The following is a 22640-nucleotide window of genomic DNA, read 5'->3' on the forward strand; positions in this document are numbered from 1 at the left end:
CAACACGGCCAGTGTCCGGCCGGCAGCCCGTAGTCGTTCCTCTCAGTGTCCTACCTCATCTCTCAGCAGCACCATGCCAGGTTCACGATTTCTAACAGCACACGTGGAATGCGCCTTCGGGAACTCGGCCCATCGGAGGCTGAGAATCGCGGGTGGGCCCACGAATGACATGCAAACGGTGTTTAAACTACGCGCGGCGTGCGTCACTTTGACGCTGTTTTCGAGGTGACGGAGAATCTTGATTTCCCGTCAAATCGGCAGCTGCCGCGATTTTGGCGTAGGAAGCTATTCTCCGCCCAATCGCCGTTCCCAGTTTTAGCCGTCTGCAAACTTGGAATTTGTTTTTAAAATTCGGACACTGTTGTAATTTTGGAAACACAGCAGCCAATTTTCATTTCAAGCTCCCACGAGCAGCAACATGATAATGATTAGATAAACTGTTTTAGCGATGTTAGTTGAAGGTTGACTATTGTTCAGTAAAAAGTTTACATTGAACTGATAAAAGGGATGACTTAACAAGCACTCACATGTGTATATTATTGTTTATTTGCACTGATACATTTTCCAAGGAATCTTTTCTGTGGTACAACAATTATAATATACAAAAGCGACAAATACTAACTTTAGCATTGCAATAAAAGCCATGACCCTTGCATGCTTTGTTTTTGGACTGGCCAAAGATTATTAACCTTCCAGCATTCACAATGTGTTAGCGGGTGGCCTGCCCATTAGATTTTTCTTGGTGTTCAGTTCCGGTTTCAATAGAATGATATAAATCCTAGGAGCAAATATACAGCTCAGCAAACCAAAACTGGAAGACAATATTGCAAATATCTCCACAGCTACTGTGTGCTTTCCAGAGTTGATGTAAACTGGAATGAAAGTTATCCAGACGGCACAGAAAATCAGCATGCTAAAGGTGATAAACTTTGCTTCGTTGAAGCTATCTGGCAACGCACGCGCTAGAAATGCAAGAACAAAGCACATGACTGATAGGAAGCCTATGTAGCCCAACACGGAATAAAAGGCTGTTGCTGACCCCACATCACATTCTAATATAATGGTTGCACTTTGATGTTGAAAGTTTTTGGCTGGATATGGGGGTGATAAGGTCAACCAAAGAATACATATCACAACTTGAATTGAGGGCACGGAAAATATGAAAAGTCTTCGCTGTAGTGGGCCAAACCATTTTCCCACATCATTGTTTGGAAGCCTTGCATTGAATGCCATTAACACCATGATTGTTTTCCCAAGGATACAAGAAATGCAAAGGACAAACACAATAGCGAATGCTGTATGTCGCAACATGCAGGACCAGATTGTTGGTTGACCAATGAAGAGAAGAGAGCAGAGAAAGCAGAGTACCAATGAAAATAAAAGAAGGAAGCTTAACTCAGAATTGTTTGCTTTGACAATAGGAGTATTCTTGTAACGGTAGAAAACAGCAATAACAGCCATTGATATACAAGCACCGGATATGGACAATGCTGTTAATATGATCCCCATGGTGTCTCCAAATGACAAAAATTCAATTTCCTTAAGGATGCATTTGTCTCTTTCTAGGTTTGGCCAGTAATCTAAGTGGCACGTCAGGCAGTCCACTGAATCTGCAGGAAACAACACAGAATATTTTTCCAATAAACTTCCAAGACAAAACCACCTATATTTATCAAACCGGATCATAAATAGGACACACAGAACTTGTCAGTTTTGAGTTGGTATGTTCCCCATTGATCAATTGTGACTTAAACTGCTCAAAAATCATCGGATGGGATTGCTGAACCTATTTGTGGGATTGGAATACTCAGCTGGTACCCCAATATCATCAATGCAAAGTATAGGCTTATCTGCTGAAGTATGTTAGTTACAGTTAGCAAAACTAGGATTGCTGACCTTCAAGCAGACATTTCAGGAGGAGATGCAATGGAGGTGTTAAATATCATGAAAAGTTTTGGTAGAGTTAAGAAGGAGAGCCTGTTCCCACAGGGAGTAAGAACTACTCAACAGATGCAAATTTAAAAAGCATAAGAGGATTTAAAAAAAAAAAATGGCAGTATATATGCACTGTCTGAAATGATGATGGATTTAGATTCAATAGGAACTTCCAAAGGGAGTTGGGTAAACACTTGACGGGGGGGGGGGGGGGGAGGAAATTGTAGTACTTTGGCGATAGTCCAGGAATGTGTAACCAGTTAGATAACTCTTCAAACTGCCAGCACAGACACAATAAGCTTCATGTCCTCGTTCCCTGTTGTAAGATTGTATGATCTGGAAGTATCTATAAACTGTGGGATCAAAAGATAATTTTCACCTACATTCTGCAACACAAAATGCAAATATTTCCTGTCCTCTTTTCATAAACCTCAAGGGTCTGAGGTGATATTATCTGTGCACTGTGACCCTCCTCTGAGTTTCTTCCCTCTTGTTTGAGTGTTTCACAAATGAAGTGAATCCTATTTGTTTCCACCACATGGCTCAACATTGGAGGAAGATCAATGGTATGAGGCAGCGGAAAACAGGGGCAGAATTTAACACGCTCTCCCAGGTGCTTTGGTGGCTGAGTTCTATTGAACTGGGTGGGGGGTGATGGGTGGGGTGAGATTCTCTCATTCAAATCCACACACTGCTTGATCGAGGCACCCAGCATTGCCAAGGGAGGGTAGCCGGGAGATATCTCCTGCTCTTGTTGCCGAGATTGGCATGAGGTTAGGTGAAATTTCTTCACTGCGAGAGTTAAGAGTTTTTGGAGCATTTTGCTGAAGTTCCCTCACCCAGGAAGTTGTGGATGCTGTCGATGAGTATATTCAAGGCTCAGAGCAAGGGATTTTTGACGTTCTCGGATTGAGGGATATGGAAATTGGATTGGAAAGTGAAGCTTAGATTGAAGATCAACCATGATCTTACTAAATGGTGGCATAGACTCAAGGGATCGTATGGCCAACTCCTGTTTCTTTTTCTTATGTTCTTATGAAGCACTGAACGTGACAATAATAATAATCTTTATCGTCACAAGTAGGCTTACATTAACACTGCAATGAGGTTATTGTGAAAAGCCCCTCGTCGCCACCTTCCAGCCTCTGTCCGGGTACGTTTTATAGGGAGAATTCAGAATGTCCAAATTACCTAAATACCTAATTACCTAACAGCAGGTCTTTCGGGATTTGTGGGAGGAAACCGGAACACCCGGAGGAAAGCCACGCATACACAGGGAGAACGTACAGTCTCCACACAGACAGCGGCCCAAGCCGGGAATCGAACCTGGGACCCTGGAGCTGTGAAACAACAGTGCTACCCACTGTGCTACCGTGCATGGGAAAGAAATTTAGGTGGTGTGGAAAACAGATTGCCAATTTGTTCTGGTCCATTTTGCCATATTTTCCCTCGACCAATTTAACCTTCATACTTTTTTATAAAGGGTTGACTATTAAATTCTTATGATGCTGCTAAAGAGTAGCCTTTTAAGTCTACAACGCCACCGATCTAAATAGATACATCACAAAACCAATTAACATATTGATTGTCCTCGAAGTCCACAGATATGTTTGTGGCAGACAGGTCAGGATAGATAAATAAATAGACATAGATGGGTGGATAGACAAGTAGATAGACAGATAGAGAACGAGAGAGAGAGAGATAGATAGAAAGACAGATAGAGAACGAGAGAGAGAGAGATAGGTAGATAGATAGACAGATAGAGAACGAGAGAGAGAGAGATAGATAGATAGATAGAGAACGAGAGAGAGAGAGAGAGATAGATAGGTAGATAGGCAGACAGATAGAGAACGAGAGATAGATAGATATACGCACCAATTTCATCACTAATTTCACCTTCAGCACAGGGTATACAATCATAACAACAAATTGGCTCCCCTGTTCTGGCTCCTTTTCTTGTTCCAGGCAGACAAGATTCACTACACTTTGCCTCAATGACCTGGATGTAAAATGAACAATTAATTTCCATTTTATTACAAGTCTATTTTGTGCAGGATTACAGATATTGTTTATTTGGCCTTGAGAAAATTATGAAATTTGTTTCATTATCTGCCACATGTAAAAAATTAATCTGATGACTGGTACATTGATACAGAATAGCTTTTACTGTTCTATGATGCAGATTTCAGTCATTTTAACATTACAAATGAATCACAGTATTTGTAGTGATATCATTGTGTTGTAATTCACCGACTGACAGCAAAAACAACACATCTACCTGATCTCCTGCACAAGACAACGGATTTCACTTGGACTGAGCAACATGGGCAAGAGTGGAAGAAGTTCAAGACTTCACTGACCACCACGGCAGGTCTCACATTATTTGACCCATCTAAGCAGATTAAAGTGTCAACAGACGTGTCCAAAGATGGTCTGGGAACAGTTCTTCTGCAACTCCAGCATGATGGTTGGAAACCAGTCGTGTATGCATCACGAGCCATGATGACAACAGAGCAGAGGTACGCTCAAATCGAAAAAGAATGCCTGGGTTTAGGCGTAGGCTTGGAGATAGTCCATGACTACGTCTATGGGCTTCCAACTTTCACAATTGAGACAGGTAATCGTCCTTTGGTTAACATCATCAAAAAGAAATCTCAACGCTATGACTTCAATCTTATCTACACACCAGGCAGATATTTGTTCTTAGCAGATGTATTATTATAAGCACAGATGCAAAGTACTGGCGGTGAGATTACTGAGGATGTTGATCTGCATGTTTTTTCCACACTACTACTAGTATCAGACGCGAAATTACATGAGATCCATGAAGAGACTAGGAAGGACCAAACTCTTCAAGAGGTGGTGAGGAACATCAATTCACACTGGCCCAGAGGTCAATGTATGGAGTTCTACAATATAAGGTCTGACCTCAGTATCATTAATGGAGTGGTACATCATTTGAACACGATAGTCATACCTCAATCTCTTAGCAAGGATGTACGAAAGAGGATACACAAAGGACATCTTGGGATTGAAAAATGTAAACGGAGAGCTCGCGGCTCTGTTTACTGGCAGGTAAAAAAACAGGATATTGAAAGGGTGGTCAGTTGTTGTGACACATGCCAGACGCAATGTTGCAAGCACACAAGAAAACCAATGCAAATATCTGATTTACCTAGGTCATCATGGCAGCAATCATAAAATCATAGAATTTACAGTGCCGAAGGAGGCCATTTGGCCCATCAAGTATGCACCGATCCTTCGAAAGAGCACCGTACTTAAGCCCACGCCTTCACCCTGACCCTGTAGCCCAGTAATACCATCTAACCTTTTGGACACTCAGGGGCAATTTTGCATGGCCAATCCACCTAACCTGCACGTCTTTGGACAGTGGGAGGAAACTGGAGCACTCAGAGGAAACCCACGCAGACAGGGGGAGAAAGTGAAAACTCCACAGTCACCCTGGAACCCCGGAGCTGTGAGGCAGCAGTGTTAAACACTGCATCACGATGCCACCCTTGAAAGTAGCTCTTGATATCTTTCACCTATGGGGGAAAGATTATTTAATGATCATAGACTATTTTTCAAAGTATCCCAAAGTGGTTCCACTGTCAAGCATAATGGCAAGAAGTGAAATACTGCATACAAAGTCAATTTTTGTTCGACATGGGATTCCGCAAGTTGTCGCCAGTGACAACGGGCCTTGTTTTAACTGTAAAGAGTGGCAACACTTCGCAGTCACATTTGATTTCAATCATGTCACGTCGAGTCCGTTGTACCCTCAAGCCAATGAAAACGCCAAAAAAGGTGTCTATATTGTTAAGCAATTGTTGAAGAAAGCAATGGACAGCCAATCTTATACATATCTCTCACTATTGAGTTACAGAGCGTCACCATTGTCACATGGTAGATCACCAGCAGAGTTACTCATGAATAGAAGGTTGCGTACCACACTTCCATACTTGGCAAAGGAGGAGAATGCAGTGATACTGCAGGAAATGCAAAACATTAAAGAGAAACAAAAGCAGTTATAAGATAGAGTGTCCAAAATTAATACTGTTAGACTCATGGACTTATGACACATGATATCACATGTAACTATACTGATGATAATGTTTCATTTATTCTTTCAAAGGAAAGGGGTTTTATTGATATAATGGTTGTGTTATAATTCACCGACTGACCACTAGGATTCCCACAAGTATATAAGGGAATGTTAAAGTCAGCTGACCTCAGACTGTCTGGAGGAAGTTGAAGAGAGAAATTGCGTTGCATGAGTTTATTGTTTTTCATCTGTTGTCTTGTATATAGTTTTCCTGCAGTTAAAGTTAATGAATTGTTCATAACTTAGCTACAAGTGTTCTTGTAATAAATCAGACCATCCGCAGAGAACATTACAGTATTAGAAATACCAGAACTGATTAATTTAAACCTCTCTTGCCATCATCTATCTATCTGCATGAATCTTTTGATAAGATTAATTGTGTTTCTGCTTCTCATTGGTGAAGATCTCAATTTTGTGCGATTCACAATGGAGATAGTGAGTTGGAAGACATGAAATTGCTAGTTCCATCAAAATCGGGAGAGTTGTAAAATGAGCTGTCAACTCACTTTTACCTGATTCACAATATTGAACAAAGGCAAGATCCAAATCCACTCTGTACTATCTCCAAGTCTTTCTCACTTGTCTTTATATCTTTCTGATTATTCTAATCTTTTCTCTAAATGGGTACACTCATTATGATGGGATTCCAAAACCATTATCTCTTATTCTATGTGTACATCGTTTGCTTGTTTATTTCTTGATCTTTATCATTGTTATAGCGGCAAACAAACTAGTTTGTTGCTGAACATAATCCTTACATCTAAGGTGACTTTTGCCACCCAAACCTTTGGATGCACTGGAAAAGGTATTTCCAGAATTGTGCCTTACCATTTTTTGTCCTCCGCTCCACACGATACCTTCCTTCTCTATAACAAGTTGGTTGTCTGTACCGACAGATGCATCATACTCGCCAACTTTAATGTACTTCATATTCCCATATGGGACCCGCTGCCAGTTCAGGAGATCATAGGTTGCTGGAGGATCACCATTGACATCGAATCTTACTTCATCTCCAAATGCAGTTGTAAACTTCACCTTCTTTAAGTAATGCAGGACCTTTGCAAAGAAACCATAGAGCATTATTTTATATTTTGAAATCTGCTATGTTTAAAACCAATGTTGTGTAATTTAAATTCACTATGAAGCTGAGGTTATGCTGTAATTTACACCTGAGTTTGGAGTGCCTTTATGTGTCTTTTAGATATTAGCCTCGAAGTCACAAGTTTGTGGGTTCAAGTCCCACTCCAGAACTTGACCATATGTCCTCAGTTGACACGTCAGTGAAGTGTTGAGGGAGTGCGGCACCCTTGGTGGTGTCACCTTTCAGATGGGCATCTGACCTCCCAAGTGGAAGTAAATGACCAGATGACACGATTTGAATAAGAACAGGTGAATTCTCCTGATACCGTGGAATATTTATTCCTCAACCAAAAGCTGAAAGAGATGCTCAGGTCATTTATTCCATTACTCTTTCTGGGAGGTTGCTGAGCATGATGGCTCCTGTGTTCCCTACATTACAAAAGCAACTTTACTTTAATAGTGCTTCATTGACAAGTGTTCCATCGATGCAAGTTCTTTCTTTCTTTGAAATTCAAAAATGGCAGCACAATTCTGAAATCCGGTGTGTTTTTTATTCTGGACAAAAGCCAAGTGGTCTGATAGTCCTATTCTGGACCTCCTGGCAACTTTCTAAACTCATATTGGAGACATTTTAATGGTTTGGGAAGAGAATGCTTTCATCCACATTTTGTTAACGAATGGAGCTTTGTCTGTATTTCGATTGCCGTCAATTGCTTCTATTCATGTTCCACTGCTATTGGTTTCAGATCAGTAAATTAATCTGCCTGGAGCCTAACCTGAAAATCTAAAAGTTTTCAAATGTATCTACCATACTTAAGGCACCATATTTGGGCACACAAGCAGAATATTTATTTTAAACTTTCAAGGAAAGTATTAAGAGAAAGAAAATCTGCTAATTTCAGAGAAATTGAAATATCTAATGGTAATGAGATTCTAATTGGTAAAGAAAGCTTCCGTTTCTATAGCGCCTACCACAAGGTCAGGATGTCTCAACAGGCTTTGTAATCAATATGTACTTTTGGAGTGTAATTAGATTTGTAATGTAATAAACAAGGCGGCCAATTTGAGCACAGTGGACTCCCGCTATTAACTAGGGAAATGACCAGATGATTTTCTTTCGATAATACACTGATGTAACAGCAATATACTGTGGATGCTGGAAATCTGAAACACAAGTCATAGGATAGATGGTACTGTAGTGGCAATGTCACTGGACTTGTGCTCCAAGTTAATACCCGCTGGGTATGTGTTCAATTCCCATCATGGAAACTGTGAAATGTAAATTCAATTGATACATTTTAATGATGACTATGAAACGATCATTTAAAAAAAACTTATCTGGTTCACCTCTGCCTCTTTACGGAAGAAAATCTACCATTCTGACCTGTATGTGTCTCCCTACCTAAAGCAATGTGGTTGACTCTTAACTTCCCTCTGAAATGGTCCAGTAAACCAGCTCAGTTTAAGGGGAATTAGGAATGGGAAACAAATACTGACCATACCAATGATGTCCACCACCTGTGAGAGAGAGGCAGAGTAAACATTTCAGGTCGATGACCCTTCTGATGAAAGATCATAAGATGCTGGCTGACCTGCTGAGTTTTTGTATAGGGCAGATTCACTTTGGTTTAACGTCCCATCTGAAGAACGTAATTGCAGTATTAGGAAACAGGTAGACTCCAAACTGACCGTACCTGTTAATCCAAACTGACCGTACCTGTTAAAGCAGTATATCCTCAAATTTACAGCAAACTACACCAGATAGACAAATAATTTCAAAAAGTGAATACATGGAATTGACTGCAACTTATTGTGAGAGTTAATTATCTTCTCAATTGCTTTTCTGAAAAGCAGCAATCAAACTTGAATTGCATTTAGTTGTGACACTCACCAATTGCACGCCTGATTACATATTCATTGGGATTAGTATAACTGGGTGCTATCAATGATAGATAATCACCAGAAACCCAGGGCAGCATTGCAAAGAAACCTCTTCACCCAAAGAGTGGTAAACTGGACAGGCATATGCAGGTGAAGGGAATGGATGAAATGAAAAATGGTTACAATGGTAGATTTAGATGAGGAAGATGGTGTGGGGCATACCAGCATAGTTGGGCAGAATGGTTTCTGTGTTCTATATCCTATGTAATCTGATAGGGCATTTCTGGCTACATTGAATGGAACTTAAATTTCAAACAGCCGGTATTCTCCTCCCGTTGGGATTCTCATTTCCCGCTGGAAGTGCACCCCCTGCCTGCGGGTTTTCTGGTGGCGTGGGATGGCCTTCAATGGGAAATCCCATGGAGAAGCGGCAGGAAAAGCGAATCCCGCTGCCAGTGAACAACGTGCTGCAAGAAACACACGGCTGGGGGATGGGAGGGTGGGATTTGCACAGGGGTGGATTTCAACTGTATTCTTTCAATAATAATGCAACTTACCTGCCAAGGTTTAAGTTTTGAAATATCTGGGCATGTTTTATTGACAAATGGCCCTTGGCCGTTTTGACACTGTAACATATTCTGGATGGAATGGGCCACAGCATAAACAGCTCGATAAGTATTATACGAAACTCTCAATTGTGTTTCATCAGTGAATGCATTTTGGGCAACTTTCAAATCTTCTTGCCCAGTGCACAAATGTTTTAAAGGCCCAAGCCTTGCATTCTCTGTGTCGTTGTGTGATGTCCATGTGCAGTGAAATGCAGCTTCCCAAAGCTGCTTAACATATTCATTGCCTGGATATTTAGATGGATGGAGCCTGACCAGGAACTGTTTAATCCCTGGAATATCGGCCCTACGAATTGCCAAACCCAACGTCCCACCCATAATCTCAGAATTGGCTGCCGTTGAGAGCAGTGCTGCTGTGCTCCAGGCTTCACTCGCTAACCATTGCAGTCCAGTGACATTCTGGCGCACAAGTTCTTCCACCAAGAAGTTCAGGTCTCTCTCTGGAGCAAAGACTAGAATAACTTTGACTTTTGTGTTTTTAATGAGCTCAACTTGTTGCAAGATTTTCTCCTTGTCATTAAATTTGGGAAGATATTCAGCGAAAGCCACGCAGGCTCCAGTTTTAGTTACTTCTTCCACGAAGGCTGAAATTCCCAAGTGGCCATAATCATCGTCAGATCCAAACGCCGCCAGCCAGGTCCAACCAAAATGTTTCACCAGCTGCACAAACGCTGCGACCTGAAAATAATCGCTGGGTATAGTTCGGAAAAAGGTTGGAAATTCCTTTTTATTGCTCAGGCATATGCATGTCGAAAAATAACTAATCTGTGAAAACATCAAAAAGAGATTTCATTTTTAGTTCAATACCTTCATCATTCAGGAAGACCAGCCTTCAAAATGTCCCTTCAAGTAGAAGCAGATTTTCAGTTTGCTGCCACAATGTGAAACTGGCATTACGGATTGGCCGATTGTTAAAGCATCCCACCCGGTTCAATCTCCATTGAATTCAATGGAAAGTCAAACTGAGCAGGGCTCTGTCATGAGCTCCACATCATCAGTTTTATGCCCAGGTGAAAAGCTGCAAGTCTGACCTTAGTATCCCTCACAGATTAGCTCATGCACAAACTCAGATCAGTTATGAGCCGCACATTTGGCTGATTTGCGAACGAAGAATAATGTGCTAATGTCACAGGAACACAGAAATGTTAATGCAGAGAAGGATGCCATTTGGCCCATCGTGTCTGCACCGGCTCTCCAGATGAGCATCAGAACTTAGAGCCGTTATCCTGTCTTTTCTCTCTATCCCTGCACAATGTTTCTATTCAAATAACCAGCTATGCCTCAACTGAACCTGCCTCCGCCACTTTTCCAGGCATTGCATTCCAGGCCCGAACCACTCGTGTGAAAATACTTTTTCTCACATCGCATCTTTCTGTCAAGCCCTTACCTTAAGAAGATCCTAATCAACTCTGAACAGTGGAGAGAGGAATGTCATATGAATTAATCATAGAATCATAGAATTTACAGTGCAGAATGCTGTCGATACCTGGCCACTATTATTAATTATATTCATTTGTAAGCTATAGTCCATCCAAAAATGTATGATATTCAAAATGTTTCCAGGTATCAATGAGATAGATGTTGGCACGAGGAAATAAGCTAACTTTTCTTTTCTCAGTATCAAGATCCCAAGTTTAATGCAGACTAAAGCTCTCTCTACTTTGACTTAACACTATACCTTCACACAAACCTTAGATGTCATGTTGGCTGGTGCTGGTTTAGCTCACTGGGCTAAATCACTGACTTTGAAAGCAGACCAAGGCAGGCCAGCAGCACGGTTCAATTCCCATACCAGCCTCCCCAAACAGGTGCCGGAATGTGGCGACTAGGGGCTTTTCACAGTAACTTCATTGAAGCCTACTTGTGACAATAAGCGATTTTCATTTCATTTCATTTCATTTTCATAAAGAGCACCAAACCAGCCTGACCCATTTTGCCCAGTACCAGGTAACGAGTGAGATCAGCAATAAGTGCCAGTTTGCACTGTGGGTTGAATCACACCAAGAACTGAAACGAAGAACCACGTGAAAACAATCTCACATAGAACCCTGTCAACCTGCAAAGGGGGAAGACATTTGTTTTGTTTCTCGGTATTAGGTTTGGATACAGATTCCACTGGTAGTATTTCACCTGTCTCTGAATGCACGTGTACATAAAGGCACAAATGTATTTAGCATGAATTAGACTTGTTCATCTCTCTATTTTAAGAATCCCTTTGAATGCTGATACCAAGCAACAATATTGTGAGAGGAATTTAGAATGTAGAATTGGTTTAGATTGAATGCTGCCTGCATCGAATTTCATAATTTCTATTGCTTTCTCTCTTTGCCTCAATTTCTCCGACACACCCTTCTGAAAATACAATTCCAAATCAGAAAGGTGCCCTCCAATATCTCAGCTTGTGTGAGCTTTGATATGGTTTAGGTGCAGGCTATGAGACTCAGAAGAGCGCCAAAGCTGAATATATTCCGAACATCAGCTCATCCACCCTTCCGACAGGGCTCAGTGATGCAACTCTGGGCTATATTTATTTTCCTAACACAGCGCCAGTATGACTATTGCTACACCCATAGAACTGCCCAAGCCTAGGCTAAGGAACTCAGAACAAAGTGCTCAAAACGGGATGTTTCTTTGTTGAAATGGCTCAGAGGTCAGGAGGAGGCCATTCAAATGATTTGAGCCAAGCTACTCTGTATTCAATTTACCTGTACCGCAAGTGCATTTAACTGTCTTTGCTCCATAACTTGAACAAAAAAGTACCAATCTCAGTCTTCAAGCATCAGTTGTCCTAGCATGCACAGCCTTTTGGGAGGGGATGAGTTCTAAATTTCAGCTACACTTGACCTGCATGCTACTGACAAAGTTTGTCACACTTTCATGTTAAATTTTTTGATGCTTACCAATGGTATTCCAAAAAGCCCCGCTGTCCTGGCAATTGTTATGGATTGTGTTGAGCCAGAATCGCCAATAAGTGCATGAACCGGAGCGCCTCCATTACATCTCGAGAGTGTAACATTTTCTTCTTGGCCATTGAGAATTGTCAGGGTTGCTCTAACAGCCAATGCTGGAGTGGCACAGGAATCATAAATATTGTAGCCCAGCGTGATATTGGGAAGAAGCGACGGGTCATTATTAATTTCTTCAATGGCAAAGATCATCAGTTGAACCCAACGAAAAGCTCTCAGACTAAAACTGTTGGAAATAAAAACATTTTGACTCTGAAAAAGTCACGTAATCGTAAGTATTTATATAGCTGGGTCTGTCACACCATGACACCAGAAAGACATACTGAGTACGTGCATTTATATAATCACATTTCCAACTCTCAAGAAATAATGGCATAAGGTTTTGGAGTGATTAGAGTCTATTCGTGGAATGATACATAAATAGTGCAGCTCATTATTTTACTGCGCCAGATGTCAATTTCTATTGATTCGATCGAGAAATTATTTCAGAGACAACTGAAATGTACATTAGGTGTAAATGGCTCTCCTTTATAACAACATCTCCTTTGGCCCGAGATCTGTCCCACACCCCTCTAGGTTCTGACTCCTACCTTAGTGGCCTCTCTTCCTTTCTCTGCCTTCACCTAACTTGGACTTACTCTCTGGAATTTTTTCCTGAAATATCTTTGAATCGCTACTTCTTCCTCCACTTCTACTCAATAATCAAGAAGTCTCTACTCACTCTAAGCACCGTGGAGTCTCTGGTTGTGTTTGGTAAGAAGTCCTTGGAGGGATTCCTCGGTAGTGAATGGGAAAAATTCCACCAATGATGATGTCTCCGCTTTGCATGAGTTCAGGCAAATTAAACCTTCCTTGAAGGCTGCAGATTCGATCGTCTTTGGCAAACATACAGGTCACCAAAACAAACAGCACCGACCACAACAAATACATTGCAATTGTTGCTGGTAAGGTCTGTTGCTGGTAGAAAGTCTGCTGCTGGTAATTGGAAACAGAGCAGGTTTCATTCCTTATATTGAGTTATTATTGCCAACTGAACAAGCAACCAAAAACATAATTAAAACAACAGAAATCCCACATGAACTTCAGGTTTAGCAACACCTGTGGCATTTTCTGATAATTGTGTTTCATTGTCGGCACCTAAGTTAGTTTAACTTTGCTCAAGTTACTCCGAGTCACTGGAAGACTATTTGGGGGAATTATTGTACTGAGAGTAGTAATAAAATAATTCTTTTCCCTGTATTTCTACGCCATAGGTTGAAAACCGGAGACTTGGAAGAACCAATTACTTGGTAAATAATTAATGCTTGTTATGTACTTAGCGAAGTATGTTTACTTTGAGAGCCCTCTTCCTTGTTTTCTTTTATGGTTTCAGTGTGACTGAATCAAGGAATAGGAATTTAAGGTCTAGTTCATTGGACATGAGAAGCAAGTGTTTAATTGAGTGGAAAGCGATCTGAAGTTTCTGAAGGCCTGTTTTTTCCTGCTCAAAAGTAGCCTAACTCAGGGAAAACACTGCATTAGAATAACCATAAATCTCTGACCACAGGTGGCCACTGATCATATCTATAAATTCTGCACACACAATACATTGTAACCTATCTGCACTCTCACACCTATAATGTATTTCCATGATTATTATTCCTATTAAAGATTTCCTGCATTTGCAACTTTTCCTTTTGTTTTCTATTTTACTGAAGAATATTGCAAAATATCCAAAATGGAGTAAATAATTAGAGACACTCTATTGGGCGCGATTGCGTTTAACGTCTTGCATCTTGGTGACTGCAGCGCCTGGAAACACCCCGCTATTCAACAGCACTTTTTCTTGGCCTCGGGGAAATTCTCTCCGCTGAGGCTGCACTTAGAGGGATTTCCTGCTGGTGAGCTGAAGCTTGCCAGCTTGAAAGGCTCCTTGCAGATCGGGGCGTCAGTCTGACCGGCTGCCCCGATATCCATCCCCCCTTTCTTTATTGACCCCCCTCTTCCCCCTGGGAACACCCTTCATACCTTCTCTCCATGTGGAAAGATCGCGCGACCCCCGCCCCTGGCCAGACCCCTTGCAGTGCCAACTGGGCACCCTGGCACTACCAACTGAGCACTGCTAGCCTTTCACCCTGGTAATGGTGCCCATGCACTCTGGCATTGGCAGAGGGGCACTGCCAGGGTGCCCAGGTGGCACTGCCAAGGTGCCCAGGTGCCAGGGGGAGTGTCAGGGTACAACATGCCCTGTCACCCACTACCTGGGAGTCTCCAATGACTTGAGAGACTCCCCCAGGTGCCGTTGCGCCTGGTGCATGTTTGTGTGGATCAGTACTAAACAGCACGCTGGCGAGGTCTGACAGGTGCGGCAATTGAGTCTCGGGCGCCCGGGGAATCTGTTGGTTTGGACATTTAAATGAGTCCAGCGAGTGTGAGACCTTTATCGTGCCACGGGAAATCGAGTCGGGTGACTTGCGAATGGCTCGCGTGGAGCCCTAGTTGGTGTTCTCGCGCAATTCACCCGTTGCACCCGGTTCCATGCCAGATGTGATGGGGTTCACTGAATCGTGCCCGTAAGGCTACAATTACTGGGCAATGAAGAGGGGATGGGCAGTGGGACCGAGCTGGTGCGAGAATAATGGACTGAGCAGTGTGGTTCTATATTTCAAAGCAACATTCAAATTGGCTAAGTTCGGAGCACTTTTGCATCTAAATTATGAGATATGAGTTTAAAATCCATTCTTGTGCGTGAGTGTGCAAGGCTGACACAACTCCTACCCAACACTTAAACGATGCCGCTGCAATTGCTAACCCTGGGACGGCAAACGTGGCTGATGTTGGTTGAGCAGAGAGTTAGAGATAGCAGAGTATCTTATAATTATAAAGAGGACAATCCTAGTTTTGCTGATCTCTCCGTGTAACTAAAATAGTTAGGCAGAAAAACCTGTACTTTTAGGTACAAGCTGAGTATCCCAAACCCACAAATAGGTTCAGGAATCCCATCTGATTATTTCTGTCCAGTTTAAGTCATAATTGATCAATTGGGGATCAAACCAACTCAAAATTGACAATTTGTGGGATGTCCAAAATCTTTCAACCTAGTATTGGGGTGTTAAAAAGTCAGTTAAAACTTGAGGAAATGGTTTCAAATCCTACTCAATATAGGTAGGATGGGCTGAATGGCCTCTTTCTGTGTCGTAAGATTCTATACTTCACACCCTGATTGTTGAATAGGAAACATGGAGTAGAAATTTAAAAGTTCCAAGAAAGCACTATCAAAAGTCATGAAAGGAAATAAGTGCTTTTGGGCAGGTTGTGTGTCTCCTATTTATGATCCAGTTTGATAATTACAGATAGATTTGTCTTGGAAATTTGTTGGAATGATATTCTGTGTTGTTTCCTGCAGATTCAGTGGACTGCCTGACGTGCCACTTAGATTACTGGCCAAACCGAGAAAGAGACAAATGCATCCTTAAGGAAATTGAATTTTTGTCATTTGGAGACACCATGGGGATCATATTAACAGCATTGTCCATATCCGGTGCTTGTATATCAATGGCTGTTATTGCTGTTTTCTACCATTACAAGAATACTCCTATTGTCAAAGCAAACAATTCTGAGTTAAGCTTCCTTCTTTTATTTTCATTGGTATTCTGCTTTCTCTGCTCTCTTCTCTTCATCGGTCAACCAACAATCTGGTCCTGCATGTTGCGACATACAGCATTCGCTATTGTGTTTGTCCTTTGCATTTCTTGTATCCTTGGGAAAACAATCATGGTGTTAATGGCATTCAATGCAAGGCTTCCAAACAATGATGTGGGAAAATGGTTTGGCCCTCTGCAGCGAAGACTTTCCACATTTTCCCTGCCCTCAATTCAAGTTGTGATATGTATTCTTTGGTTGACCTTATCACCCCCATATCCTGCCAAAAACTTTCAACATCAAAGTGCAACCATTATATTAGAATGTGATGTGGGGTCAGCAACAGCCTTTTATTCCATGTTGGGCTACATAGGCTTCCTATCTGTCATGTGCTTTGTTCTTGCATTTCTAGCGCGTGCGTTGCCAGATAGCTTCAACGAAGCAAAGTTTATCACCTTCAGCATGCTGATTTTCTGTGCCGTCTGGATAACTTTCATTCCAGTTGACATCAACTCTGGAAAGCACACAGTAGCTGTGGAGATATTTGCAATATTGTCTTCCAGTTTTGGTTTGCTGAGCTGTATATTTGCACCAAAGGGTTTTATATCATTCTATTGAAACCGGAACTGAACACCAAGAAAAATATAATGGACAGGCCACCCGCTAACGCACTGTGAATGCTGGAAGGTTGATAATCTTTGGCCAGTCCAAAAAGAAAGTATGCAAGGGTCATGGCTTTTATTGCAATGCTAAAGTTAGTATTTGTCATTTTTCTATATTGTAATTGTTGTGCCACAGAAAAGATTCTTTGGAAAATGTATGAATGCAAATAAACAATAATGTACATGTGTGAGTGCTTGCTGAGCCATCCCTTTATCAATTCTATTTAAACTGTGTCCTGAACAATAGTCATCCTTCAACTAACATCACGAAAACAGTTTATCTAATCGTTATCATGTTGCTGTTAGTGGGAGCGTGAAGTGTGAAAATTGGCAGCTGTGTTTCCGACATTACAACAGTGTCCGAATTTTAAAAGACATTGGTCGGGAATCTCCGCCGCGTCACATCTCTCCCCCGACCGGCCGGCGGGATTCTCCGTTCCGCCAGCCGGTCAATGGGGTTTTCTATTGTGGGGCAGCCCCACGCCATCGGGAAACCCCGGAGCGCTGGCATAATGGAGAACCATGCCGGCGGAGAATCCCGGCCATAGTCCGGAATTTTCCGGCTGTTGGGATTCTGTGTTACCGCCGGCAGCGCACCCTTGGGGTGGCTTCAATGGGAAATCCCATCGACAGGCAGCGGGAATCCTACTGCCAGCGAACAGCGCGCCGCTAAGGAACGCATGGCTATGTAACCGGAGAATACCGCCTATAATTTGTGGAACGAGCTTTGGGATATCCTGAAGTTGTGAAAACTGCAATGTTTTTAAATTCAGAAATAACTCTTAATTTTTGTTCAATAGCTCTGCACAATAATTCAATTCTACTGAATTAAAATTAAAAAAATAAAATATGTGGGCACTTCTATGATATAACGTGTACAATTGACAGAATAATCCAATGGAGGACCTCAATGGGCACAATGCCAACAATGATGTTTTTAGGTCTACAAAGCAGTTGAGAAGAATCAAAGAGAAGGTGTGACAAATCAAGAGATTCTGTCGAGGGCGCACAATGTCCTGAATTTAAAGTAATTCTTTAATATTAACAAAACATTTCAAATATTGTTTACCAGAGAAGTTAATCCTCTCAGATCACATAGAAACACACGCACAAAAGATTTCAAATGTGCATGAAACCGGTTATGGGGCACTGGAGTCAGCCCGCCATTGGCCGGCACTGGGACCTTTACATCCTGCCACTTTCAACGGGGTTTCCAAGTTGTTCACACCGTCCGCCGTCGGGGAACCTGTGGCAGCGACTCGCCATCGACGGGACCGATAATCCCAGCAGCCAGAATGGCCGGAAAATCCCGCACAATAGCTAATCTGACATCAAGTGTTATTTTGTTGACCACATCATTGATTATAAGAGACTATGGCCAAAAACTGTGATTCTCACGTAGAGTTATTTTGATGCTACAAGTGCTGTTTTGGATCCAATGTGGTATCCCTGGTGCTTGGTCGCTTTTCTTGTGCTAGTCGCACCTGGGAATATTTGATGAGGGCATTAGCTGGAAGCATGTACCAGAGGTATGGAGAGAGCGCAGCTCACAGTGACAATCTGCTGATGATACTGATGTTGATGTGTTTAGTAAGTTGGTTCAACGTTGACTGCAACTGGATGCAGTGAAACTAGAAACAGGCTTCTGACACAGGAGATGGTCCAACACTGTTTTATTGAACTTCCTGATTGCTGTACATAGTCAGCTGTGATTTGACACTCTATCAATCTAACTGATAACCTCCTACTGGCCTGACCAGACTAACTCTCTACCTCATGGTGGTAGTGCCCACTGGCTTGTGCACTCTGACTATCTCAGTAGCTGTGTCCTGCAGAGAGAGGGAGAGTCTTAATGCCCTGTGTGCTTTATAGTGGTGGTGTCCTGTCTGGTGATTGGTTGTTATGTGTCGTGTGTGTTCATTGGTTATCCTGTGTGTCAATCACTGACTGTCTGCATCTCATTATATACATGAGTGGATATTATGACATCTCCCCTTTTTGAAGTAAATTTTGGAACGTGGCAATATATATACATGCATGATTATATACAAGTGGTGAGTGAATGAACATATGTACATGGGAAGGTGTCTATCGTGCAGATACAGAGCAAACTGAACAAAATTTACAAGATTTAAGACTATAGATTCAGTCTTTGTAGTGGGCAACGAATTCTTGTCAATCGCCTCAGAGGTGGAGGATGAGATGCCGGCACTGGGACAGGCGGGATTGCTGCCATGTCGGTGGCCTCATGCCTGCCTTTGGCTGGACATTGCCGCTTTAAATGGGCGGAGCCACAATTCGGACACGTCATGACGCCTACATCAGCACATTCTGTGCGCCATCGCGCATGCACAGTGCGGTCGACCGACGTTCGCGCATGCGCCTCAGGGTCTTCGGCCTCATCGTCCACCCGGTCGTGGCGCGCATGCGTGGGGACCCGAGAAAAGCACGCAAAACAACCACTCTCCTCGATGCTCAGGCCTTGCATTTTCGCTATGGCCTACACCCTTTCTGCCTCGTGGGAGGCCAGTTTTGCAGTTTCTCCTGCCCTGATGCGGGAGTAGTGATTTCTGGCATGCTCATGGACAACGCACGTTTCGCTGGTGACAGAGAGGGTCAATTGTTTGATTTTGAGGAGCTGCTCCCGCAGGGAGTCGGATTGGACCCCGAAAACGATCTGATCCCGGATCATGGAATCAGTTGTCGAGTCATAATTACATGACTGTGCTAGGATGCGCAGATGGGTCAAGAAGGACTGAAAAGGTTCATCCTTACCCTGAAGCCTCTGTTGGAAGATGTACCGTTCAAAGCTCTCATTCACCTCAATGTCACGGTGGCTGTCGAATTTCAGCAGAACTGTCTTGAACTTTGTCTGTTCTTCGCCATCGGCAAACGTAAGTGAGTTATAGATGTGGATGGCGTGATCCCCCGCAGTCGACAGCAACAGCGCGATCTTTCTGGCATCCGATGCTGCCTCGAGGTCGGAGGCCTCGATGTACAGGAGGAACTTTTGTTTGAAGACTTTCCAGTTGGCGCGAGGTTGCCGGAGATCTGGAGTTGCGAAGGAGGCTGGATCCTTTCCATGCCACTGGATGGCTGCTTGCTGGTCATTGCAGATGCACTCGAGGTAGGTTCGTAAGAATTAATAGTATTCTGGTACCATGATGTGTTAAGTAAGTTGGTTCAACGTTGACTGCAACTCCATGCAGTGAAACTAGAAACAGGCTTCTGACACAGGAGATGGTCCAACACTGTTTTATTGAACTTCCTGATTGCTGTACATAGCCTGCTGTGAGTTGACACTCTATCAATCTAACTGATAACCTCCTACTGGCCTGACCAGACTAACTCTCTACCTCATGGTGATAGTGCTCACTGGCTTGTGCACTCTGACTATCTCAGTAGCTGTGCCCTGTAGAGAGAGGGAGAGTCTTAATGCCCTGTGTGCTTTATAGTGGTGGTGTCCTGTCTGATGATTGGTTGTTATGTGTCGTGTGTGTTCATTGGTTATCCTGTGTGTCAATCACTGCCTGTCTGCATCTCATTATATACATGAGTGGATATTATGACAGATGTGACATCAATGTTGCATTGTGGAGTTCCGTGTTCCAGGTAACAGAGCTGAATATGTGTTCAGCATCCCAATCACCCCCTCCACCACTGCTACTGCAAGGGAATCATCAACTTCTGTCAGGGTGCTGATTGACTTCTACTGGAGTTTGCTGCGATTGGGGGCATTTGGTGGTTGCTGCAAACATCCACAGGCAGCGGTGTGGAAAGTGCAGTAGGATTGCATCCTGATCTCAAGAATTTTACATAAATCACATGCTCCCAGATATGGATGGGGTTTTATGCATTCCCCATGTGGGGATGACGGGGAATATATACAGAGATAAGATAAGGTCGGAGAAGGTGGTGGAAGAGGAAGAAGGGGCTGGTTTAGCACAGTGGGCTAATAGCTGGCTTGCAATGCAGAACAAGGCCAGCAATGCGGGTTGAATTCCCGTACCAGCCTCCCCGAACAGGAGCCGGAATGTGGCGACTAGGGGCTTTTCACAGTAACTTCATTGAAGCCTCCTTGTGACAATAAGCGATTATTATTATTATTAGAAGGATAAAAGAGAGGCGGACTCTCAGCAGAGGACGTATCGGCTCAGATTGTCAAGGTAGCAATTCTCTTGCCTGAATCTCAGTGCGGAAGAGTGTATCAGACGACTCTAATAATAATAATAATCTTTATTGTCACAAGTAGGCTTACATTAACACTGCAATGAAGTTACTGTGAAAAGCCCCTCGTCGCCGCATTCCGGCACCTGTTCGGGCACACGGAGGGAGAATTCAGAATGTCCATATTACCTAACAGCACGTCTTTCGGGACTTGGGGGAGGAAACCGGAGCACCCGGAGGAAACCCACGCAGACACAGGGAGGACGTGCAAACGCTGCACAGACAGGAACCAAGCCAGGAATTGAACCTGGAACCCTGCCGCTGTGAAGCAACAGTGCTAACCACTGTGCTATCATGCTCTACTTCACTGCGGGCTGCATTTTACATGTTTCTGGAAGCACGGCATGTAAAATAGGGCAGGTGCCCCCACCACCAGCTTCCTATCCACCCCGAGCTCACCCCCTATAATATGGGGGGTGGGAAGGTGGGTGCCACAATTGGCAGCCCACTTGCCATATTTAACTAGGTAATCAAGGGTCAATTAGGATCATTACCATTCACTCTGATAATATGCTAAGAGCAAGCATCAGATCAAGCCCTAGATGAGGAGCAATATCTTTACTGTCAGCTTGGAACTTGTATGTCTCTCTTGTGGAGACCTGGGGCTGGATTCTCTGCCGGCGGGATGCTCCATTTTACCGGCAGCCGGGGGGTTTCCCGACGGCGTGGGGCTGTCCCACAATAGAAAACCCCATTGACCAGCCGGCGTAACGGAGCATCCCGCCGGCGACGTGAAACAGAAATGTGGCACAGCGGGGCACAGAACCCAGCCCCATAACCGTAAAATTGAATTTGAATTCTTTTTTGGAGCAAGCAATGAGATGGATTAAAGTTTCCCCTGATCACTCTGTGCATTGGCTTTGTAACTATAAGGATGGTTAAAAAATTAAAACGGCTGGTGTGAGCAGTCAGGCAGGAGTGGACGGCCCAGTTTTTAAACCACATTCAGCAAATGGGAGGACAGTGGAGGACTCAATATTCAGGGGAGGGGACAGGAGGAGGGGTGAAACTAAGTTGGAATCCCCCCTTTCTTCCTAACCTTCCACAGCATTAAACTCAGCTCCCCCCATCAACAGCCCCCCTCCCACCTGCCCCCACGATCTAACAAAACCTTCCCTGTCCCTTTCCCGGACTTTCCGGCTTCAGGGAACCACAGGCCTCTACCTCCTCTTGTTTCAGCCCCAACAGTAGCCACGAACATCCCGTGATGGTGCCGGGACTGATGAAGCTACCAGCCAATCAGATTTGCCAGCAGCTCCAGAGGGGAGGACTCCCTCTCTAGTGATGTGCGGAAGTCCCACTTGGTCTTTATTAAGCCCACAGGCAGCACATCATATGTGGAGCGAGTCGGCGTGGAGTGAGTTGGGTCTCCATCAACTTTGCTTGGGTTCGGGGCGGGGAGGGGGGGGGGTGTCGAGCTGTCTGCTCCCCTCCAGTATTCAGCCCTAAATATGAATATTCCACCTGTTGAAGCCTAAAATGCAGATTTAGAGCCAACTGTGGACAGCTTTCCCAGTGGCTATGGAAGTGGCTGTGG

The 22640-nt window shown here is 43.4% G+C and overlaps 2 protein-coding genes across 2 annotated transcripts; one reads left to right on the forward strand and one right to left on the reverse strand.

Moving 5' to 3' along the window:
- Window positions 1–679: 679 nt before the first annotated feature.
- On the reverse strand, window positions 680–13523 carry LOC140389560 (extracellular calcium-sensing receptor-like). The gene is made up of 6 exons (XM_072473788.1): window positions 13315–13523; window positions 12528–12819; window positions 9559–10392; window positions 6869–7096; window positions 3811–3934; window positions 680–1610 (listed from the first exon to the last, which is right to left on the reverse strand). The coding sequence occupies exons 1-6, from the start codon at window positions 13521–13523 to the stop codon at window positions 700–702; spliced, it is 2598 nt and encodes an 865-aa protein (XP_072329889.1). The 3' UTR covers window positions 680–699.
- Window positions 13524–13918: 395 nt separating this feature from the next.
- On the forward strand, window positions 13919–16891 carry LOC140389475 (vomeronasal type-2 receptor 26-like). Its single transcript, XM_072473606.1, is given in 3 exon segments — window positions 13919–14018; window positions 15979–16811; window positions 16814–16891. Coding segments are annotated over 3 exon segments (1011 nt in total).
- Window positions 16892–22640: the final 5749 nt, after the last annotated feature.

This window comes from Scyliorhinus torazame, chromosome 14 (genome assembly GCF_047496885.1).
Source record: "Scyliorhinus torazame isolate Kashiwa2021f chromosome 14, sScyTor2.1, whole genome shotgun sequence".
In the NCBI taxonomy this organism is placed as follows: Eukaryota; Metazoa; Chordata; class Chondrichthyes; order Carcharhiniformes; family Scyliorhinidae; genus Scyliorhinus; species Scyliorhinus torazame.